This window comes from Notolepis coatsorum, assembly GCF_963971535.1.
Source record: "Notolepis coatsorum genome assembly, chromosome: 8".
Lineage (NCBI taxonomy): Eukaryota > Metazoa > Chordata > Actinopteri > Aulopiformes > Paralepididae > Notolepis > Notolepis coatsorum.
In genome coordinates this window covers 47,734,920-47,759,745 of record NC_140172.1, presented here as the reverse complement: position 1 = coordinate 47,759,745, position 24,826 = coordinate 47,734,920, and the positions used below count along the sequence as shown (strand labels likewise).

Here is a 24,826-nt window from a genome sequence, read left to right as displayed (position 1 = left end):
AGAGAGAGAGAGAGAAAGAGAGAGAGAGAGAGAGAGACAGAGAGCGCGTAGTAATGCATAGAGAATGCATAGAGAATGCAGTTCTTCAAAGTGTATTAGACAGGCCCACCACAAATATCAGAGAGGCCCACCACAAATGGATTTCCCAAACTGATACAACATATTAAGCTATATTAAGTCTCTTGTCTGACCCGCCACCCCAGAGCCTGTGGGCGAACCTTACCTTCTCCTCTGAGTCTCCAGGCTGGCAGCTGACTATGCCCTCACCGGAGCACCTGGGGAACGTGTCCTTACAGTTCCTCAGCCACTGGAAAAGAGAGAAGGAACAGAAAAAGAAAAGGTTTGTCTAGTTTATTGGCTTCTTATTATGCTTTTAAATGTTCTTATTGAGTCGTTATGTGTTGACAACAAGACATGCAGTGGGACAACAACAAACACCAGACTACAATATATGCATCACATATATTTAGTACTACAGTACTGTATGTACATTAGGTTGAAGTGATGCGTGTCCACTCCACTGTCCAGTGGTGCATGCATGGACCAGAGTACCATCTATAGGTGCTTATAGAAGTAGCACTAGTCTTTGATTTGCTTGATAACATACATGATTATTATTATTATTATTATTATTATTATTAGATAAATTCATGATAACGATGTGTTGATACAGTATTTTTTTGCCTTTCATAGTCCAGGCGTACCAGCTCTTTGATCCACCAATCTCCTTTGACTGCTGCTCACGCTGAGCTATATTGTACGTGAGCACTATAGGTACGTGTGGACAGAGAAGTGTGGTGAGTGGTGCACAGACATGCAGCTGTATGCCATGGTCCACTGTTAGGATCTCTGTTTAACAGTACTGTATATTTCCATGTCTTGTATGTCAAAAATGTAACAGTACTGTATATCTGTATGTCATGTATATCATAAATGTCATGATTAGATTAGATTAGATTAGATGATTCGATTTTTATATCTGAATACCTGTATGTTGTGTATGTCATAAATGTCATTATGAATTGAAAATGGGGGACCCTGATGTAAACAAGACGAAAGTCTTTCTCTGGTCTGCATCCCCTTAACAATTGTGTGGATTGAGTTGTACTGTACTGTACCCATTCTGCAATCTGTTAATTAAAGTTTTCAATCAATCAATTCAATCAATCACTATTGGATCATTGTAGCCTGCGTGGACCCCAGCAGAGTGGTGTATGGTACGTATGGTACGTCTGGACTGTGTCAGGAGAGAGGGTTCTGCTGGGATTGTTGGATGGAGACGTTACTTACAGACACGGCAGCCTCCTCCCTGGTGGTGTAGGTGTCTAGGTACTCCTGTAGCTCCAGAGCACTGAACTTCATCTTCTCCAGCAGCCCATAGGACATGATCTGGAGAGGGAGGCAGACGAAGAAGAGGATGAGAGGAAGAATGCAGGAGAAGGTAGAGTTGAATATATACCGTAATTCCTCTAATAGTGACCGGTATTCAATTACAAACCGGGTCTCTATTAATGGCCGGGTGCGCTCTTGAGCTAAGCAATTATAAGCCGACCTCCTAATACAAGCCGGGTTACTAATATACTGAGCTGCATACTGAGCTCCTAAGGTAAAGTTACTTGATTTCACTTTGAAAACGTTGAAATGACCAGTGACCACCTGTAATTGCACTGTTTACTATTTCATACAGTACTTGGTTTTAATAAATGAACCCAGTACATTTTACTGGGTTCAAACTGACACAAAATGTTGATTTATTCATTATGATCCGTTTGAAAATTTGAAATATAGGCCTCTCTCTTATACATGCCTCCTCCTAATAAAAGCCTGGTACCCGCTACAGTTTAAGCAAATACAAGCCCGGGTCACTATTAGAGGAATTACGGTAGTCACAGTTTCCATGTAAAAATCTGCAACGATATGACAAAGTGTTTTTTTTAGAGGTAGACCAATATATTGGTTTGTAGTTTTTTGGGATTCAATTGAAATATGTTGAGTTTTGGCACAACATATCAGCAATCTGCAGCTTCAATAAAAAAAAGCATCAGTGTTTGTAAAGGCAACTGGCTTTTGTCTGCAATACTCACAGTATCAGCGTCGATGTAGATGGTGGGACAGTCCGAGCAGGTTGTGAGCATCTGTGAGGACCTGACGAACTTTGACCCTATGCCCCTCAGGCCCTCTCCCAGGTAGGTGGCCGCGTCGGTGGTCAGAGAGCAGAACTTCCCCTGGATGTTCTGGCATCAGAGAGGAACAGAGAGAGAGGTTAGGTGATCAAGAACCAGGGACACATTATGTCTACAACCTACATCGTTCCATGGACACACACAACGGTAGGCCTACAATTACAACAGGACCTCAGATACAGCGCATAGAGACGGCATGACTAACGGCAGACAGCTGACTAGACCTTTTCAAACTTGACAACATAAACATTCCAAACAGTCCCAAGTATATCTTCTGTTGCCGTGTTTGCTAATACAACACACTCCAGGCCTGAAGCAACGTTCCCCTAGCAACAAAATCCTACTTGTAAAGGTTTGTACTGTACATATCACTCTCCATGAACTAAATTTAGAATTATGTCTGTCAGTGTACCATACAGTATGAATAGAATAAGGATAAGAAGCATGACATAAGTACTGTACATACAATTAAGTTTTGGAAGAATGTGCAAAAAAACTACACAGGTGGTCAGACATAGTTAGTAATAAGGACTACAAAAGACAAACACACACCACACACACACACACACACACACACACACACACACACACACACACAAAAACTATTTTTAGGGCCAACAATGACTTTCATCCAAACAATTCCAGTGATTACCGTAAAGAGCGAGGAGAAGACATGGAAAGTGTAGACGGCACAGGACCCATCTGAGTCCGTCACCAGCTGGTTGATATGGCAACGCCACGCTTCCTCCGCGTCGTCGCACACCATCGGCTGGAATGCTGCCAAGATGGCAGAGAAGAACGGAGACGGGGGAGGGGGAAAGCCGAGGTCTTCGAGGTCATCGACATCGTCACGGAGACTGTCGCCACGGAGATAAAAAAAGGGTACACACATATATATATATATATTTTTTTACAAGGTTTTATATTCAAATGTTATTTCAGGGTTCCTACACAGGTCTAAATAGTCTGAAACAGTAACATTTTGGAAAATTATATTCATTCATTTCCATGTCTTAGGAAAATTGGGAATTGCACAAAAAGTATGGAATATTATAATGGGAAATGTGCAGAAGCTCATTATTATGAGCTGGATAAATGAAGGTGTTTCATTGGATTTCATTTAATTTCATAATTTATTTTTACAAAGGTAGGAACATGCACCACTTGACCTATCTCAAAACCTCGCCCCCTTTTCTTGACAAATGAAAGTTTGTCCCCTGAGGGGAAAGACAGTTGTGATTGGAGGATTGCGAAAAGAGGGCGGGGTTTAAGGTCAATTCTCAACACCGGGCACCGACCACAGCATCAGACACATACAGAGTCTACACACTGTTCTTCGGCGCCCGAGGTGTGCATGATGCATCAATCAGCATTCTTAAACTGAACATGACGTTTTGAGCACACGGCGCTTCCTCCTACATGTAGGTATGTAAAGGTTTACCTGGGCAGACAGTTGGGGTCTAGAAAGCCCAGCGGCGGCTGGTAGAAGTCGGGGTGGAGGCACCGGTCGAGGCGGCGGAGCAGCAGGTCCGGCTGCTGCCCGGGCAGCTCCAGGGTGAAGCTCTCCCCACAGTCGGAGCCCTGCAGTGGCAGCTCGCTGATGCTCAGAGACAGGTCGTCATCCTGGGCCTGTGTGTCCTCGTCCTCGCCACACACACCCGTCTGGGGGGGAGGAGGAGGGGATACGTCTTGTTAAGCGGTAAACAAGCAGTACAATTGACCTTGATCTCAAACCCTGCCCTCTTTTTCTTGACCCTCCAATCACAGAGAAACGCAATAGTTGTGATTGGAGGATCAAGAAAAGAGGGAGGGGTTTGAGATAGGTCAATTGTGGGTCCTCATTTATCAAGCAAATGACTAAATAAAATAGATTTTTTTTTATATAAAATATATACTCTATTAATTAATTTCCATTAAAGATTTCCTTATAATAAGTCCTTGTAACAGGCGGTACAATGGGTGTGAATGCACCTTTGATCTTCATTAATTTCATACAAAATATTGTTGTGCACTTTCAATGCTTGCTTGACTACCTTTGTGTATGAAATGCTCTTGTGCATAATTCATTTACGTGCCTATGTGCACACACACACACACACACGTCTCTTCTCACCAGTGTTGTGCTAGTTACTGAAAAATAGTAACTCAGTTACTTTACTAGTTACTTCATTTCAAAGTAACTTCGTTACTGTACTAGTTACTTACACCCAAAAGTAATGAGTTACTGTGAAAAGTAACTATTTAGTTATTAAAAAAAAAAAAAAAAAAAAAAGATTGCTCCCGAGTCCCATGCCCCAGATACTCAAAATCGGTTGATCAACTTGACAGTTTCCATTCACATCACTGAACTCTGCTAATCAATGTGGTCTAGATACAAACACAAATCTGACACAAACAAATGTTGTCCCGAGTCGATATAATAAGAAGTGCGCCGGTTGAAGGAACAGCCTTGATGTCGCCAGAGCGTTTCATTATAACCATCTTGCAACGTTGTTTAAGATATCAATCAAAGCATTGCAACGTTAGAATAGTTAGGATATCAATTGTGCATGAAAGGACTATATTTATATTGTTTGATTAGTATTATGAGATTCCCTGGGAGATTTCGTACAGTCAACATCCGTTGATCAACTTGAGTTTCAGTGAACACATTGCACTCACCAAAGTCTGCGGTGGTCGAGATGTAGTAACGTTAGTCCAGTTGACTCCAGCAGCCCCTCAAACATGTTCTTTATCTCGTTTCCATGTTGTATATTAATTATCTCTCCAAGTAGTTGCTAAATGGTTTGTTAGTTCGTTACTGCGTTATTTTTATGTAGATTCATAGCGAGCGTCCTCCTGACTCCGTTTGATTTCGCCTGCGTTTGTTTTGTTTACAATAGAGAGGGTCTATTTCTTTCCGTAGCCGCATTTCTGGTTTCCGCATTTCTGATTGGCCAGTGGCCACTGACTGACGCTCTCTGGTCAGAGAACGTAAGTCAGTGGCCAATCAGAAATGCGGAAACCAGAAATGCGGCTACGGAAAGAAATAGACGCTCTCTATTGTAAACAAAACAAACGCAGGCGAAATCAAACGGAGTCAGGAGGACGCTCGCTATGAATCTACATAAAAAGAACGCAGTAACGAACTAACAAACCATTTAGTAACGGTAACAGCGTTACTGAATTTAAAAAGTAATGCGTTAGAGTACTAGTTACGGCAAAAAGTTACTTCGTTACTGTAACGCGTTACTTTGTAACGCGTTAGTCCCAACACTGCTCCTCACCCGTAGTAGTAGTGCCCCTTGTTCATCGTGGAGCGTCCCTTGGCCCGGTGTGGAGGCGCTGAAGGATTGTGGGTCGGCAGACGTGTCATAGGACGTAGACAAAGAGTCTGTGTGATTGGTCTCCTCTGACGGAGAAGGGTTCGTCTGTAAACAGGTAAAAGGGCAGGGAGAGAGATGTTCCAGTTAACATGATCTGTATGCACTGTACCAGAGTTAAAGTTGTAGTTGACTTTCATTTCAAGCCCTACTATGTCGTTTTGAGAAGAAAACCTCAAGAATACTCACTAACAAACGCTACTTTTGTATTTTTTCAATAAAGAAGAAAAGACATTTTGAAACGTAGTGACCCAACACTGAGCTCAGAAGATGTTTATTTATACTTTTCATATGATGGGGTGGGTAGGACCACCACAAACAAAACAAGCCACATCTCGCTACAAGCAGTGTTCCAGGGATCCAGTTTAATCTACTCAACCCTAACGACAGAGGTTTGTACACAGAGGCACAAACTCCGATCTCATAACTGCATGAATGTAGCTTTAACCCTATATTTATTTCACTCATTCATTTACATTTGAGCTACTGTTTATATTGTATATAGTCCTGTATATTGTGTGTGTCCTATATATTATGTTACTTTATGTTTATAGTGTCCTAGATGTTACTTTATGTTTTTATATTAGATCTTTTATATACACCGTGGGAAGGGGGGAACGCAATCAAATATTTCTGTATGTCTTGCACATTATGAGAAATGACAATAAAGTTGACTTTGACTTTGACCCTTTCACTACCACACTACAGAAGGTTAGCCTAACCGTCTGTAGTGTGGCAGTGAAAGGGTTAACCTTCTGTATTGTCGCAGTGAAAGGGTTAACACTGTGGTAGTGAAGGGGTTAAAGCCACACGTACGAGCTGTGAGTGCGAGAGGCTCTGGCTGGTGGAGGACTCCTCTTCCTCCGAGGACTCGTCCGAGTCGTGCGGGTCCTCGTGGCCCAGACTCGGGGTGCTGCCCGAGTGCTGGCTCTCCTCCAGCATGTCGCCCAGCTCCGTGCTGTCCAGGGACCGGCGACGCACGCCCCAGTTAAAGTTATCCACGCTCTCTCCCTGGATAACACACACACACACACACACACACATATACATTAGGGCTGACCTCGACTAGTCGAATAGTCCACGACTAATCGATCGAAAGGAGCCGTAGTCGACTGCCAACCTCTTAGTCGAATGCAAAAAAAGGATATAAATAGAAAAAGATATATAATTATTATTATTATTATTTTTTAATCATTCTTTCCAAAAGCAAAGAGGCCTAGAAGCGTGGCTAACGCTAATGGCGCTCATACCAGCGAGACTAACTGCCTAAGAGAACGGGCACAGAGGCACTGAAAGAGGATTTCACCCGTCTAATGAACACACTAGACTAGACAAATATCAAGATGTATCCATCAGTGGACCAATTGCATGCTTTTGCAGAGGACAAGAAGCCTTCAGTCGACTCCTTCAGACATTAAGCACCCCCACAGCCCAAATGGAATGACCCCCCCCCCCAGATTTTTTTAAATTTATATAAAAAATAAATTGCATTCGGGGGGTAGTCGACAACCAGTCGACTATCAGCAAATTTTGGCCAATCAAAGTCGACTATATGAGACGTGTACACATTGAACACAGCCTGTCTCATGTTAAAGACATTGGTTGTATATAGACCTGATCTGATGATACGATGCTGAATGAATGCGCAATCCCAATTCCTAGATGTTATGTTACACATAACAAATACTTCATCTTTACCATTTAAAGATCTTTAGCTGAGTACACCTGACCTATCATAGGAGGAGTGTAGTGCTGCAGTCAAGTTGTAAGAACATCTCTACCGTATAAGATGTTATTTTAGTGTGCTGGTTTTAGTCTAACTTTCCTATCATGATATGTTGTGTTATTCTGATGAATGTGAGTTCTACAGTCAAGCTGGAAGAGCAAAAAAAAAGAAGAGAGAAGCTAGCAACACCACAGCACTGACACAAGCTACTGCACCTGTGAGAGACAGAGAGAGAGACCTTACCTGGAGCTCCTGGGCACCGCGGGGGAGAGAGAGAAACACAGCGTTAGACAGAGAGAGACCAGGAGAGGAGAGGGGTATACATTTCACATATAGAATACTATAGTATAGACTATAGAGAAAGCTATAGTGAAGGGACAGAGAGACAGAGAAGAGGGAGAAAGAAATACATTTCAAATATAGAACACTTGTGTAAAAGAGAAAGCTATAGTGAAGGGACAGAGCGAGAGAGACAGAGACAGAGACAGAGACAGAGAGAGAGACAGAGACAGAGAGAGAGAGAGAGAGAGAGAGAGAGAGAGAGAGAGAGAGAGAGAGAGAGAGAGAGAGAGAGAGAGAGAAATATCTTTCAAATATCACTTGTATACAGTATAGGACACAAAAGAGTAGCAGTGTGCACATGCAAGTCTTAGGCCGGGTACCAAGATAAAGGTAAACATGAAGAATGAAGCAAAGGAATATCCACACACTGGATTATAGCTCCCAGTGATTTTTATTAAATGGATTTGCCCGATGAAGAAAGTATTAGGAGCTGTGATCCAGTGTGTGGATAATATCGACCATATTCACACAGTGGCCATGTTGCTCTTATGAATATGGTCAGTTGCTTTGCTTCAGTCTACTTTTCTACAAGAGAAAGATACCGTTACGGTAAGTCATACTTCCAGAGTAGAAGGGAAAGAGAAACGACAGAAAATCTCTGTTGTAAATCAGGCAACATTGAGAGTTATACACGGAAGATGAAAACCCAACTGTGTCACTCACATGGGACATTAATATTCCAAAATTAGTCTGGATAAACAGCTGGTTTTTTTGGTCAGAGTGATTTCCATGGTAATGCTAGCAATATTCTCTTCACCCATGTATATTGCTAATCGAGATATGAAAAGACATCCCATTCTTATCCAAGACCCCAAACGGGACATTATTAGCTAGTATCCAGAATATTAATGTGCATGTAAATGCGCTCAATGACCTCCTCCATCTCCGTGGTAACAGTGCGAGTGGGCTGTGGTCTCACCTCGCCATCCTCCAGCTCCACGTCCAGGAAGTCAAAGTCTCTGAACACCCTGAATTGCTGCTCGCTGGCTGTGTCGTCCAGCGTGTCCTCTCTGGTGCCCCCTTCCTCCGAGGACACCCCGCTCTCCCTCACCTCCATCATGTCCAGGTCTCCACACGACGAGAAGATCACCTGAGGAGAGGAGTAGAGCAGAGAGCGTTGGCCCGGACGATGGTGAGGCACGTCACGTCTTCGCTCGACGTGTCATGTGTTCGGTGTATAGTGTGTGAGCTTGCAGTGCGACAACTACAGTTCCCTTCTGGGTTAGATCCATTATCTACTCTACTGTATCCATCCACTTAGCCCTCTAAACATATAAAAAAAAAAAAAAAAAAAAAACATAAAAAAATGCATGTTTGACAAAAGAAACGGCAGAAAAAGAATACCATTGGCAAAACACCAGATATTACTATCAATAAGAGAAAGTGTTGGCTTACGGATGGGTTTTTAGTGAGTCCGACCTCTTGCCCACATAGAGACAGGACGTTCACCAGCTTCTCTCTGGTTCTCTTCTGCAGGAGAGAGTAATGTAGCACACTGTTAACAACCACACTATTAATCTTAGAGCAAAGATAACAATGAAGCCTTGATTCTCTGCTTCTACCTCTTCTAACCACTAGTGGCCACTATTGCTCTCAGATCATTCTTTATTTCAACTTTGCTGGCACAGTTCGAGCAACATCAATGAATGTAAAAGAAAACTAAGAAAACTGTTCATTTTACTTAGGTTTGGTTCAGTGCTTCAATGAAGCTTGTACAGGAACTGTAGGAGATAACTCACTGACTTGAGATGATCTGACCAGGGTTCCCACAGACATTGCAAAATTAAATTCAAGTACTTTCAAGTACTTTCCCAAGCACAAGTTTTCATTTTAAAAGGGCATTTAAAATGATCCAATTAACTTTTAAACGTGTTTTATTTTTGTATTGGAAAAAAATCTGATCCAATATGTATGGCTTAAAACCATACTTGACTTTTTTGTTGGTAAAAAATCAAGCACTTTAAGCACTTCAAGGACCTTGTGCGAACCCTGTCTGACTGACCTGAGATGAGGGACTGACCTGAGATGAGGGACTGACCTGAGATGATTGTGGTCGTTTCCAGCTGACTGGTACGAGCACAGTGTTGGAGTTGGATCCAGAGGAGGTGGAGGAGGTACTACGGGTCACCGCCATGGCTCTGGCCTTTCCCTCTCGACCTCCTGAACCCTGTAGCTCATCAAACCTACGCCCAATCACTGGAGTCTATAAACAAGCAGAGAAGCACAAACGTACAGTATGTAGAGTTGTCTTCACAAAATATGGATGCGTTTTTATTTTTTAGCCTTTATTTATCCAGGGTTTGCTGAGCATGCTACACACGGATTTACACACACACACACAAACACACATGCACACACGCACATATCATCGAGGTGTCTTATTCTGTTGGACACTAAGCATTTCCACGGGAGTAGTGCCTTGCTCAAAGGCGCCTTGACAGGAGTTTTGAGAGAGGATTACCTGGCTCCTCAACACCCCTCCTTCTATCCCCTCCTCACCTCAGAGATGTCGAAGGTGAAGTCCAGTGTTTTCCCGGGCAGCGCCTTGGACGACCCGTCCCAAACCCTGCTGACCTCCAGGTTAGACAGGTCACCCTGGGCCTGGCCGTACGCCGGGTGGACCAGGCTGGCGGAGCGCGACACCACCAGCTTCAAGATGTTCAGGGCGTCCTTCCAGTGCACCGTCTGTGGGAAGGAACATACCAACACATCAGCCTCGTCCTCCTAGTCACATGAACACATACCAACACACCAGCCTCATCCTCCCAGTCACATGAACACATACCAACACACCAGCCTCGTCCTCCCAGTCACATGAACACATACCAACACACCAGCCTCGTCCTCCCAGTCACATGAACACATACCAACACACCAGCCTCGTCCTCCCAGTCACATGAACACATACCAACACACCAGCCTCATCCTCCCAGTCACATGAACACATACCAACACACCAGCCTCGTCCTCCCAGTCACATGAACACATACCAACACACCAGCCTCGTCCTCCCAGTCACATGAACACATACCAACACACCAGCCTCGTCCTCCCAGTCACATGAACACATACCAACACACCAGCCTCGTCCTCCCAGTCACATGAACACATACCAACACACCAGCCTCGTCCTCCCAGTCACATGAACACATACCGGTACTCTTATCAAGCAGATAAGAAACAGCTGGTTTCTCCCCTCCACATGTGGTGCTTTTTTCCTATTGCTAGGTTTTTAGTGAGTTTTCCCTTACCTTCGCGTGGGGTATGTCTGGGAGTGTTGCTTTAATTTATTTATTTTACATTGTATTTTGGATTTCCTGGTGTTTTTTGTCTTTGATTTATTGTGACGTTTCTTCTTAACTTGTTTAAAGAAGACGTGTCCGGCCCACGTGTGTTGTCGGGCCTTACAAATAAATTTGATTTGATTTGATCAGAGACCCACCAGAGGCACGTCCGTGACCCACTTTGGCCATATCTTAAGAAACCCTGAGATAGGAGATTAAAGCCATTGGGGGAGACGGTCAAGTTAAATACATACATGCATTTAATAAATACAAGACCCATACATTAGGAAGAATAGATAATCTCTCACACACACACACGCACACACACAGAGGAGTCCTCCCTCCCTACCATCAGTATAACCCTATAAGTGTAGAAAGCTAACCTGGACAAACTTCTCGATGGTCTTGAGAACATCAGCGTTGAACTGTTTGACCTGTACAGCTGTTAGGTCCATGTGGCTGAGCAGACAGTAGATGATCTGGAGAAGAGACTGCTGCATGCTGGGCAAGCCCTTATCCAGCAACTAGCAGGAGAGAGAGAGAGAGAGAGAGAGAGAGAGAGAGAGAGAGAGAGAGAGAGAGAGAGAGAGAGAGAGAGAGAGAGAGAGAGAGAGAGAGAGAGAGAGAGAGAGAGAGAGGGAGAGAGAAAGAGAGAATGTCTTACTGCACAGTCTTTCTAGACAGCAGTGACAGAAATTGTTTTAATATACCTTAATACCTATGTATGCAGTATATGTTGACCATCAAATCTAGAATAAAATCGCCACATGCTCACTCCCCGCTTACCTCGGCCATGTAGGTGACCATGTTGAGTGTGATGTCGGAGAAGGCCTCGTGGAGGTAGCGACACACCACACTCACCCAGGAGAACGGGTCGCGCGTGTAGGAGCGCGTCTTGTACAGAGTCATCACATGGGCAAGGTGGGAGAGCTTAGTGTGTTTCTCCTCCAGACACACCTGGCAGGGAGAAGGAGAGAGAGAGAGAGAGAGAAATTAAGACAGACAGACAGACAGACAGACAGACAGACAGACAGACAGACAGACAGACAGACAGACAGACAGACAGACAGACAGACAGACAGATAGATATACTGTAGATAGACCGACAGATAGATCCATGAAGTAAAAGGAGGAAGGTACTGTATCATTCAGACCCTTCATGTTAAAGAGACAGTACCTGAGCGATCCTCTCAGCGCTCTCCTTGCAGAACTGGGTGGGGTGACCGAAGTGCTGCACCAGGTGAGGCAGGAGACACAGCACATTGAGGGGGAACCCTACACACGCAACACACGCAACACACACATCAGCTAAATACCACTGTCAGAAATGCTGAATTCCATTACAGAAAAGCCACACAAATCACACCAATCACATTTCAGTCAGGAACACTCTAATAGTAGATTTAACAATTCATTGCCACAAATGCATACAGTTATGCTTGGCGCTGATGACTCTGCTCTTAACACATTGTGCGCTGGCAGGGGGTGCGCTATTTATCGCTTGTATGCCAGCGCTTTAGTCAATGAGAGGACAGGGATATTTGCGAACGCATAAATTATATCTTAAATTATGTGTCTAATACAACCGTCGCTTATCAAAGACTTGCTTGCAGTCAACATGTACGAAACGGATAGTTTTTTCATCAGGACATTTCCGTTTTATACCGTTTTGAATACGAGTATAGTTTTGAAGATTTCTATTGATTCCAGAAAAATCTGCGAAAATCGCCCTTTACTGGAATACACAAAACACGCTGTCATTTTTCTGCCTATAGATTATCGATAGTATATGTGTACTTATGCACGCTAGAGAAGCGGGCTGATAAATCGATTATCTATGCCCTGCCTGGCGCTAACGCCACACACACACACACACATATGAGACACGTTGTGAAATAATGTGAAAGTCCTTACCTCACATCAGATGTTCTGCAAAAAGATTAATCCAATTCCTGATCGCCATTCCAAATATCGATCGCGTTTATTGATCCAATGTTAGACCTCGAAACAGATAATCCACGCTGCTTTTGGTTGCCTCAATGAATGCAATAGTCTCAGGTTACATGGCTCAGAAGTAAAATGTGGAATCCGGAGTTTTTTCTCTCATGCATTTCCATTGACTCCAATCCAATGGGTGCAATACCATCCGGGAGACGATAGGGGGCGGTATTTGCCCTTTTCGAGGTCAGAGCCAGTCCCAATGAAAACGTGAGGCTGGATGGATGAAAAATGAATGGATATCGCTAATAAAAGAAATAACGAGAAAATAACGAGAAAACTCGTTGTTGGCACTCAACGCATGGCGGCCAACAACGAGATTTCTCGTCGTTGGCACCCAATGTGTTAACAGGAAGATGCTCCCTGGATCAGCCAGGCAGCATGCTAAACTAAAGCAGTGCTATGGGTAAGTGGGCCCGAAAAAAACCACATTGAAATTCAATTGAACCTTTGAGCCATATAGGTAGGACTCTGAATTAGAGAGGTGGAGGCTGGAGGGCAACGCTTTGTAACATCAACCCATCCATCTACACTCTACACGCACACATCCACATGCACACACTCACTTTAAACAAACACTCACCTTAACACTCACTTTAGACACTTTAAACACTTTAACACTACACCATATTGTATCTATTTATTAAAGAGATTTGCACTACATCCATACCTAATTTTGCATATTGCATATATTTATTTATTTTAGCATTTTTGTACCTCATTGCCTGCATTTTTACTTCAGTGTATGTTCATTGTACTTAGGTTGTACTTTAGTTTGTATATATGTATAGTGTTGTATTTGTATAGTGTTTACTTTTTTTTTTACTGTATGAAGCACATTCTCAGGGGCTCATACAGAACCAAGCATGTCACTGTAATGTACATTACTTTAATGTAATAATGTACTTTATACGTGACAAATAAAAGCAAAATTGAAAATGAAAAAAAAGGTGACTACAAAGCGATGCCCACCTATAGCCTGCGAGGTGTCGACGACGGGCACGCGGGAGACCGGCGTGAGCTGGCAGAACAGCTGCAGGGTTTGGTCGGAGGTGGCCTGCGAGGTGAAGCCCTTCAGCAGGAGCTGCTGCAGGCCGGAGAAGCCGCTCCACCTCAGCTGAGCCTGGAGCTTCTCCAGACGCTCGCGGTTCTCCGCGCGGTCCAAGGGCACCTGGGAGGAGAGTGCGTGGCTGTTGGTTGGGTTACTAGACTAATGGCAAGGACATACTGAATGTAGCTGGTCTGTCAGTGACATATGCAGGATTAATAAACACATCCAAATCATTCCAATGTCTTCTGGTAGCTGTGGTCAGAAGATCTGTGCGTGTCATTGTAATGTCTTGGCTGTCTTAGCTGTGATCGGTCAGTGTCTGTACACTGGTATATTTGTTTTATGTACAAATAAATTCTGGACATGCTATTTGTTTCTACATGGATAGATTTGCCTGTACAAGGTCATTAACATACACAATAGTATTCTGCACTGTAGGAACATCATGATGTAATATCACATTACATATTGATAACATTGTGTGTGTTTGAAATGTCATAAATATCCCACTTATTAAGATGAGGAATTCAAGTTTTTTTCCATTCACTAAAAACATTTAATAAACTTGCATAGCATAAATAACCAACCCATGTTATTGATTTTGCACGTAATACTGATGGCGGTTCCTGTAAGTATTACCTTTGACAAGAGCTTGTGGACCAGTCGAAGTGACATCTGATATTCAAATTCAAAGTCTGACTCCATGAGTGACACCGCCACCCAGAACACCGTAGCCAATATAGATGAAGGATGAGAAACATGGGCGGGATCAGACAGCACACTAGGATCGATCCGATTGGTTGATGATGTGCAGGAGCCAGGCGTTCTTCCCGCTCGGGAAAGGCCGTGATTGTTGCAGGCCTATAGATTGAAAAAGAAACGTTGATCATTTTGTAGCTGTGATAACTATTAAGCAAGTCAATCCAAACAATGGACTAGACAGACAGACTAGACAAGTGAACGGACAGGTGGACAGACAGACAGACAGACAGACAGACAGGTGGACAGACAGACAGACAGACAGACAGACAGGTGGACTAGACAAGTGGACGGACAGGTGGACAGACAGACAGACAGACAGGTGGACTAGACAAGTGGATGGACAGGTGGACAGACAGACAGACAGACAGACAGACAGGTGGACAGACAGGTGAATAGACAGGTGGACAGACAGGCGGATCAACAATCATTCATCCTTGCCTGTATGCGGTCAAGAGTAGCACTGCGAGGCGGATCATTTGATTGGTTGCCGCTCTCTCCAAACTTCTTGGGGACAGAGTACGAGCGCTGGTGTCGCTGTGAGGAGAGAGCGGTGAATCCGGGGCCAGGGAAGTTCAGCTGACCGGTGCTCTTCCTGTTCAGCAGCTTGTCATTGGTCAGGAAGTCAGGGGAGGAGGTCCTACAAAACGTTCAAGTAAAAAGCAAAAGTGAGAACGACAAGAGTTACACAATGATGAACGTTAGAATAAAGATGTCAGAGATGTTCCCCGGCTACCATGGTTACACAACACCTGCCAACCCAGCTACCATGGTTACACAACACCTGCCAACCCAGCTACCATGGTTAAACAACACCTGCTAACCCAGCTACCATGGTTACACAACACCTGCCAACCCAGCTACCATGGTTACATAACACCTGCCAACCCAGCTACCATGGTTACACAACACCTGCCAACCCAGCTACCATGGTTACACAACACCTGCCAACCCAGCTACCATGGTTACATAACACCTGCCAACCCAGCTACCATGGTTACACAACACCTGCCAACCCAGCTACCATGGTCACAGAACACCTGCCAACCCAGCTACCATGGTTACATAACACCTGCTAACCCAGCTACCATGGTCACAGAACACCTTCTAACCCAGCTACCATGGTCACACAACACCTTCTAACCCAGCTACCATGGTTACACAACACCTTCTAACCCAGCTACCATGGTTACACAACACCTGCCAACCCAGCTACCATGGTTACACACCACCTGCCGACCCAGCTACCATGGTTACACAACACCTGCTAACCCAGCTACCATGGTCACACAACACCTGCCAACCCAGCTACCATGGTTAAACAACACCTGCCAACCCAGCTACCATGGTCACACAACACCTGCTAACCCAGCTACCATGGTTACACAACACCTTCTAACCCAGCTACTATGGTTACACAACACCTGCTAACCCAGCTACCATGGTTACACAACACCTGCCAACCCAGCTACCATGGTTAAACAACACCTGCTAACCCAGCTACCATGGTTACACAACACCTGCCAACCCAGCTACCATGGTTACACAACACCTGCTAACCCAGCTACCATGGTTACACAACACCTGCTAACCCAGCTACCATGGTTACACAACACCTGCCAACCCAGCTACCATGGTTACACAACACCTGCCAACCCAGCTACCATGGTTACACAGCACCTGCCAACCCAGCTACCATGGTTACACAACACCTGCCAACCCAGCTACCATGGTTACACAACACCTGCCAACCCAGCTACCATGGTTACACACCACCTGCCAACCCAGCTACCATGGTTACACAACACCTGCCAACCCAGCTACCATGGTTACACAACACCTGCCAACCCAGCTACCATGGTTAAACAACACCTGCCAACCCAGCTACCATGGTTACACAACACCTGCCAACCCAGCTACCATGGTTACACAACACCTGCCAACCCAGCTACCATGGTTACACAACACCTGCCAACCCAGCTACCATGGTTACACAACACCTGCCAACCCAGCTACCATGGTTACACAACACCTGCCAACCCAGCTACCATGGTTACACAACACCTGTTAACCCAGCTACCATGGTTACACAACACCTGCTAACCCAGCTACCATGGTTACACAACACCTGTTAACCCAGCTACCATGGTTACACAACACCTGCCAACCCAGCTACCATGGTTACACAACACCTGCCAACCCAGCTACCATGGTTACACAACACCTGCCAACCCAGCTACCATGGTTACACAACACCTGCCAACCCAGCTACCATGGTTAAACAACACCTGCCAACCCAGCTACCATGGTTACACAACACCTGCCAACCCAGCTACCATGGTTAAACAACACCTGCCAACCCAGCTACCATGGTTACACAACACCTGCCAACCCAGCTACCATGGTTACACAACACCTGCCAACCCAGCTACCATGGTTACACACCACCTGCCAACCCAGCTACCATGGTTACACAACACCTGCCAACCCAGCTACCATGGTTACACAACACCTGTTAACCCAGCTACCATGGTTACACAACACCTGCCAACCCAGCTACCATGGTTACACAACACCTGCTAACCCAGCTACCATGGTTACACACCACCTGCCAACCCAGCTACCATGGTTACACAACACCTTCTAACCCAGCTACCATGGTTACACAACACCTGCCAACCCAGCTACCATGGTTACACAGCACCTGCCAACCCAGCTACCATGTTTACACAACACCTTCTAACCCAGCAGGGGAATCCATGTTGCACCTGTGATATGTTCGCATGACACCAGAACAACCGGTATGTGACGTAAGAAGAAAATGTTTTTTCTTTTAAAAGGGAACGGACATTGTGTGACACCCTGCTATGTTCCTGAACACCACGCCCCCTCTGTACATTATCTTTACAGTCTGGTTGACTGTAGTGACTGATAAGCATGGACAAAAACGTATCACCCATCTACCCCCAGTAATAATTTCGTAGACTGCATTTCCAGTTACATTATGGCGCTTTACATCTGATGCAACAGATGTGTGCATCGACGTGAAGGAGAGGCCTACAGTACCTGGTTAAAGCTGCCATCAGGTCGCTGTTCTTCAGACACTCTGCAAGATTCACTACCACTGACTCTAGAGTCAACAGCACCTCCATCACGTAACCCTGGAACAAACACATGTTGTTAGACTACACACTCAAAGAGTTTATTAACTCTCTATTTGTATGCCCCTCACACACGCACACAAACACACACACAGACACACACACACAAGAAGATGGTATAGCTCAATGTATCTCTCTCTCTCACCTGCACCTCATCCCCATGTTCTCCCACCACCTCTACGAGGCGTGAGAGCAGGTCAGACACGGCGTGGGCGTTGATCGGCTGTTTGAGGGCTCTGAAGATCTGGAAGGAGCGCCCGGCGTAGTGACGGGACGAGCTGCAGAGAGCCGTCTGTAGGGCCACGTCACTCAGCTGCTGCTCCAGGTGGAAGTCTGTACATACATACACACACACACACACACACACACACACACACACACACACACATACACGCACACAACATGCATGTACATACACACACACACAACATGCATGTACATACACACACACACAACATGCATGTACATACACACACACACAACATGCATGTACATACACACACACAACATGCATGTACATACACACACACACAACATGCATGTACATACACACACACAACATGCATGTACATACACACACACACACACACACACACACACACACACACACACACACACACACACGGACACATACACAATAATTAGCAAATAGTGTAATGAACTTTTGCTGTTGTTCAGTTTTATCAATTTACAATAAGGGTATTATTATAACAGAAAAATAATTTAGATGTGGTTGATGGTTGCCCTTCAGAAAGAAGTGAGTGAAGTGAGTTTGTTGCCGCAGTGCTGATATCTTCTATGACACACATTTGACACAACCACTCGTGGATAATAAAGTGCTTGTATGACTCAAAACAATCAGCAAATTAAAACTAGACATGCACTGACACCACTGTCTGCTGACCAGGTCAAAGTACTTTGTTCAGAGTATTCTCCGACACCACTGTCTGCTGACCAGGTAAAAGTACTTTGTTCAGAGTATTCTCCGACACCACTGTCTGCTGACCAGGTAAAAGTACTTTGTTCAGAGTATTCTCCGACACCACTGTCTGCTGACCAGGTCAAAGTACTTTGTTCAGAGTATTCTCCGACACCACTGTCTGCTGACCAGGTAAAAGTACTTTGTTCTGAGTATTCTCAGATACCAAGTACCGAAATGAGTACCGAAATATTTTGACTGCTGCTACATTATGTTGAAAACTGAGTAGGAAATACTTCTTATACAGACAGTTGCATCATCTACTCAAATCCCCATTGCATTTTCTAATAGTAACTGAAAGATAAACGTCATGTGACGGTCATAATACTAATTTCTTGCTAGAGAATCCATCCCTCCAACCCTCTGGTCTCTCACCTGACTTGGACTCCTTGAAGACAGAGATGACGTGTCGCAGGAAGTTGGAGAGCTGATCGGTGCTTTTAGAGTTGGGGTTCTTCGGTGTGATGTCCTCATGGACCCACAGCGGCCCGAACGCTCTGAGCAACGACAACACAGTACTCCAGGCACTGTATACCACCACCAGCACCCGCATAGACAGGTTACACACACACACACACACACACACCACCAGCACCCGCATAGACAGGTTACACACACACACACACACACACACCACCAGCACCCGCATAGACAGGTTACACACACACACACACACACACACCACCAGCACCCGCATAGACAGGTTACACACACACACACACACACACACCACCAGCACCCGCATAGACAGGTTACACACACACACACACACACACACCACCAGCACCCGCATAGACAGGTTACACACACACACACACACACACACACCACCAGCACCCGCATACACAGATTACACACACACACACACACACACACACACACACACACACACACACCACCAGCACCCGCATAGACAGGTTACACACACACACACACCACCAGCACCCGCATACACAGGTTACACACACACACACACCACCAGCACCCGCATAGACAGGTTACACACACACACACCACCAGCACCCGCATACACAGGTTACACACACACACACACACACCACCAGCACCCGCATACACAGGTCACACACACACACACACACACACACACACACACACACACACACACACACACACACACACACACACACACACACACACGCCCCAGCACTGCCACTGGGCAGACTCACATCACAGATACTGTATGAAGATGTGTGTATGGGGTGTACCTAGTGGCGAGGAACTCGATGAGTTTGTTGGTCTTGTCGTCAGTCTCACTGGGCGTGTCATCCAGGTCCTCCAGGTCGTCGGGGGTAACGAGAGGCAGATTACCCACGCTGCCCGCGGTGCTGCCACCTCCCAGACTGACAGAAGAAGAGTTGGAGGTGGAACTGAGACCGGAGTCTGCGACCGGAGACGTCTGCCACTCCCGCAGGAAGTCAGGGGTACCTGAGAGAATCACAGATACACTTCTTTAAAGGTAACAGCAACATCTAGGCAAAAGAGCCCTGTTTGGTATTGCACTGGTAAACATCTTTATTTTGGTCTAATGTGTGAGTTGGAGTTCAGTGGGGATAGAGGAGGGGTTTCTATTGAGAGGTCTGGATTCAGGTCTGAATTGCACAGTATTAAGAAGTTACTAAACTCTAACCCAGACTAAAACAAAGAATGTAAACAAAGTTCAATATCAAGCAGGGCTATTTTGCCTAGAGGTCACTGTTTGTTTCCGTAACAGGCTGAGATCCAGACGCCACCGAACGCCATTGCCCAGTATATTGCTAGCCAATGTACAATCAATTGACAATAAACTGGATGACATCCGAGCAAGGATTCAATACCAAAGAGACGTTAGGGACTGCAACGTTCTCTGCTTCACCGAAACGTGGCTCACGACGGACGTTCCAGACCACGCAATCCAACCAGCTGAACACTTCTTTATCCACCGCAAGGATCGTACAGCAGAGTCCGGTAAACAACGTGGAGGAGGTATTGCCTTCATGTTTAACAACAATTGGAGCGATCCAACTAACGTGAAGGAATTATCCAACCACTGCTGCCCAGACCTGGAATATATAACCATCAAGTGTCGTCCTTTCTTCCTCCCGAGGGAGTTAACGGCGATCATCCTTGTAGGAGTGTATATTCCACCGCAAGCCAGCAACAACGTCGCGCTCTCCAGACTCCACGACGAGGTAAATAGAATACAAGCGGCGAACGTTAACGCCGCCATTTTGGTGCTGGGTGATTTCAATAGCGCCAATCTGAGAAAGGTATTACCTGACTTCTATCAGCATGTGACTTTCAACACCAGAGGCGGTAACATCCTAGATCACTGTTACACGCAATTTAAAGGTGGCTACAAGGCTCATTCTGATAGTGGCTTTGGTAAATCAGATCACGCGTCCATCTTTCTTTCACCAATGTACAAACAGAGAATCAAAAGTACTCCTGTAGTCTCGCGAGAGGTGCAGAAATGGGATTTGACGTCGGGGAAGACGCTCCGGTCTGCGTTTGACTGCACAGACTGGAATGTGTTCCGCGACACAGATAACATTAATGTCTACACGGAGACAGTGCTGGACTATGTTTGTACTTTGGTGGAAGAAACAATCCCCACTACCAAAATGAGAGTTTACCCAAATCAAAAACCCTGGGTAGACAAATCCGTCCGTGAAGCTCTGAGAGAGCGCACCAAAGCATACAATGACGGCCTAGTGGCAGGCAACATGAATGACCACAAGGTGGCGCGACACAACGTAAGGAGGACAGTGTCAGAGGCCAAACGGCGCTACAGGGATAAAATTGAACTCCAGTTTGAACAAGCTGACTCTAGAGCTATGTGGCAGGGGCTCAAAACGATGACAGACTACAAAGGCGCCTCCCTCAAACTGAACAGTGACATCTCCTTAGCAAATGACCTCAATACCTTCTATGCGAGGTTTGATGCTGGTAATAACAACACCAGCTCACAAGCCACGGCAATGGGGGGGGGGGGGGGGTCGGCTGCTGATGGAGGCGCAGTGTTCAGGGTAACAGAGCATGAGGTGAGGCGGACCTTTAAAAAAGTGAATATCAGGAAGGCAGCAGGTCCGGACGGCATCCCCGGCCGCGTCCTAAAAGTCTGTGCCGACCAACTGGCCCCAGTATTCACTGACATATTTAACCTGTCCTTAGAACAGGCTGTCATCCCCACCTGCCTGAAGAAGTCCACTATTATCCCTGTACCCAAAAAATCCAAGCCTGCTTGCCTCAACGACTACCGCCCTGTAGCTCTCACCTCCATAGCCATGAAGTGCTTTGAGAAGCTAGTAAAGGGCTACATCTGCTCCTCCCTCCCCATCAACATGGACCCCCTGCAATTTGCATACCGCCCCAACAGGTCCACGGAGGACGCCATAGCCCATGTGCTGCACACAGCAGCATCACACCTGGACAAGAGGCAGGGGAACTATGTGAGAATGCTATTCATCGACTACAGCTCGGCATTCAATACCATAGTCCCCTCCATACTCATAGCCAAGCTCAGGGACCTGGGCTTGAACTATGACCTCTGCCAGTGGGTCTTGGACTTCCTGACTGGCAGACCCCAGGTGGTGAGAGCAGGCAACTGCACCTCCTCATCCATCACCCTCAACATAGGGGCCCCCCAGGGCTGTGTTCTGAGTCCCCTCCTCTACTCCCTGTACACACACGACTGTGTGGCTCAGCGGAGTAGCAATACAATCATCAAATTTGCTGACGACACAGTGGTGGTGGGCCTGATCTCTGCCAACGACGAGAGGGCCTACCTGGAAGAGGTCAAGGTCCTGGCGGGATGGTGCCAGGAAAACAGCCTCTCCCTGAACGTCAGCAAAACAAAGGAGATGATTGTGGACTTCAGGAGGTCGGGGGTCAAGGACTACAGCCCCCTCAGCATCGACGGGGCACCGGTTGAGAGAGTCAACAGCTTTAAGTACCTCGGAGCCTACATATCCGAGGACTTGACATGGACCACACACATTGACAGTGTTGTGAAGAAGGCACGACAACGCCTCTACTTCCTCAGGCGCCTAAGGAAGTTCCAAGTCAGTCAGAAGATCCTTAAGAACTTCTACTCATGTACAATAGAGAGCATCTTGACCGGCAACATCACCTCCTGGTTTGGGAATAGCACTGCACAAGACCGAAGCAGACTACAAAGAGTGACACGTTCAGCCGAACGCACAATTGGAGGGGGGCTCCCCACCCTCCAGAACATTTACAACAAGCGTTGCAAGGGCAAGGCTAAGAGAATCATTAAAGACTCCAGTCACCCGAACAACTGCCTCTTTGAACTGCTGCGGTCAGGCAAGCGATACCGGAGTCTCAAGGCGAGCACAGAAAGACTCAGAAGAAGCTTCTATCCCCAGGCCATCAGGCTGCTAAACGAACAATGAACACTACACAACAACAACCACCAAACGCACATAGCACACACATCCACACGCACACACTCACTTTAAACAAACACACTGTAGCACCCACTCCACACACTTTATAGCACACACCCACTTTAAACAAACACACTGTAGCACCCACTCCCCACACTTTATATTTATTGATGAAGGATTGCACTACAACTCGTACACCTTACTGTAAATTGTACCTAAATTGTACCTCATCCCATTTCTGCTTTGCACTATATAGTACTGTACATTAGTACACTGCATAGTATTGTATATTATATGGTAACTCAGAACATTGTACATATGTCTATACCGAACACTGTGACCTCATTTTCTTCTTCTAAATTACATGCTATACTATGTTATTTGATACTATCTTGTCTAGCACAGTCTCTGGAGCGTAACAGTAAGAAGCATTTTGTATGAAAGTATTCTGTACTTCTGTATGACAACTATTAAAGAAACTTGAACTTGAAACTTGACTGTATTACAAATTGTACCTTTAACCCTTTCACTGTCACACCAAACGGTTAACCCTTTCACTGCGACAATACAGAAGGTTAACCCTTTCACTGCCACACGACAGCAGGTTAACCCTTTCACTACCACCCTACTTAACTGTTACGTTCTGGACACCGACCTCGGTCGGTGACCACCCACATTCCTGGCATATGTCACTGGGCTTGTCACCTGTCATTTCCCTGTCAATTAGTGCTGTCACTTAGGGGTGGTTCCTGATTGGCTGTCACGGGGGTGTGTGTGGAATGTTGGTATTTGGTCTCTATTTAACATACCTCTCTTCTGCTTGTCCATTGTCAGGTCTTCACTAATTGCGTTCGGGGATAACGCGGACGGTTCTACTGTGGACCTCCAATAAGCTCCCATTTACCTTATCTTACACTTGTGCTTTTAGCACTTGTTCTCTCTTAGAATTTACTCTGTGTTCTTACTATTAAAGTCGAACCTGTTCAAGAGTAAACACTCTCTGTCTCTGTGATTGCCTTCAACCATTGGAATTCACCTACCTGCATTCTGACAGAAGACCTGACCATCAGAATTCCATGGAGGCCATCATGGAGATGCTCCGGACGCAGGGAGCAGCCCAGACACGGATGGAGGAACATCAGCAGCTGGTCAGCGCAGAGTTAATCCGACTCAATGGGGTCGTCGGATCATCCCAAGCGGTGGCGCAGTCGGCGTTGGCCACAGCTCGACAAGCCCAAGAAGGAGTGGCTGGTGTGCAGTCGGCGGCGGGGGAAGCAGCGCTCCACGCAGAGGAAAGTCGGGGGGGGTTCGGGGTCCAGGAGCGGTCCCGCGAACCACATCTGCAGGCGCCCGCTCGCTATGACGGATCACCGGATGGTTGTCGGGAATTCATCACCCAGTGTCTACTCGTTTTCCGGCTGCAACCACGATCATTTCCATCGGAGACAGCGCAGGTAGCGTATATTATCACACTGCTCACCGGCGAAGCTCTCTCCTGGGCTACGGCGGAATTAGAGGCAGGGGCGATAATCTGCGACAGTCTGGACGCCTTTACCCGGGAATTGAGAAGAGTAT

At 45.9% G+C, this 24,826-nt stretch overlaps 1 protein-coding gene across 1 annotated transcript in view; it reads right to left on the bottom strand.

Annotated features, from left to right (window-relative positions):
- Positions 1-24,826, bottom strand: part of fryb (furry homolog b) — a 118,505-nt gene that overhangs the window by 3,972 nt on the left and 89,707 nt on the right. The window contains exons 42-62 of the mRNA XM_084320763.1: positions 20,072-20,291; positions 19,221-19,342; positions 18,012-18,199; positions 17,772-17,866; positions 15,147-15,345; positions 14,586-14,807; positions 13,868-14,066; positions 12,075-12,172; positions 11,684-11,854; positions 11,281-11,421; positions 10,113-10,298; positions 9,652-9,816; positions 9,009-9,083; positions 8,533-8,703; positions 6,362-6,556; positions 5,450-5,593; positions 3,625-3,845; positions 2,836-3,040; positions 2,085-2,234; positions 1,291-1,389; positions 224-307 (exon numbers count right to left, since the gene is read on the bottom strand). Of these exons, the coding sequence (XP_084176889.1) occupies positions 224-307; positions 1,291-1,389; positions 2,085-2,234; positions 2,836-3,040; positions 3,625-3,845; positions 5,450-5,593; positions 6,362-6,556; positions 8,533-8,703; positions 9,009-9,083; positions 9,652-9,816; positions 10,113-10,298; positions 11,281-11,421; positions 11,684-11,854; positions 12,075-12,172; positions 13,868-14,066; positions 14,586-14,807; positions 15,147-15,345; positions 17,772-17,866; positions 18,012-18,199; positions 19,221-19,342; positions 20,072-20,291 (3,350 nt within the window). The remainder of the gene's footprint in view (positions 1-223; positions 308-1,290; positions 1,390-2,084; positions 2,235-2,835; positions 3,041-3,624; positions 3,846-5,449; positions 5,594-6,361; positions 6,557-8,532; positions 8,704-9,008; positions 9,084-9,651; positions 9,817-10,112; positions 10,299-11,280; positions 11,422-11,683; positions 11,855-12,074; positions 12,173-13,867; positions 14,067-14,585; positions 14,808-15,146; positions 15,346-17,771; positions 17,867-18,011; positions 18,200-19,220; positions 19,343-20,071; positions 20,292-24,826) is intronic.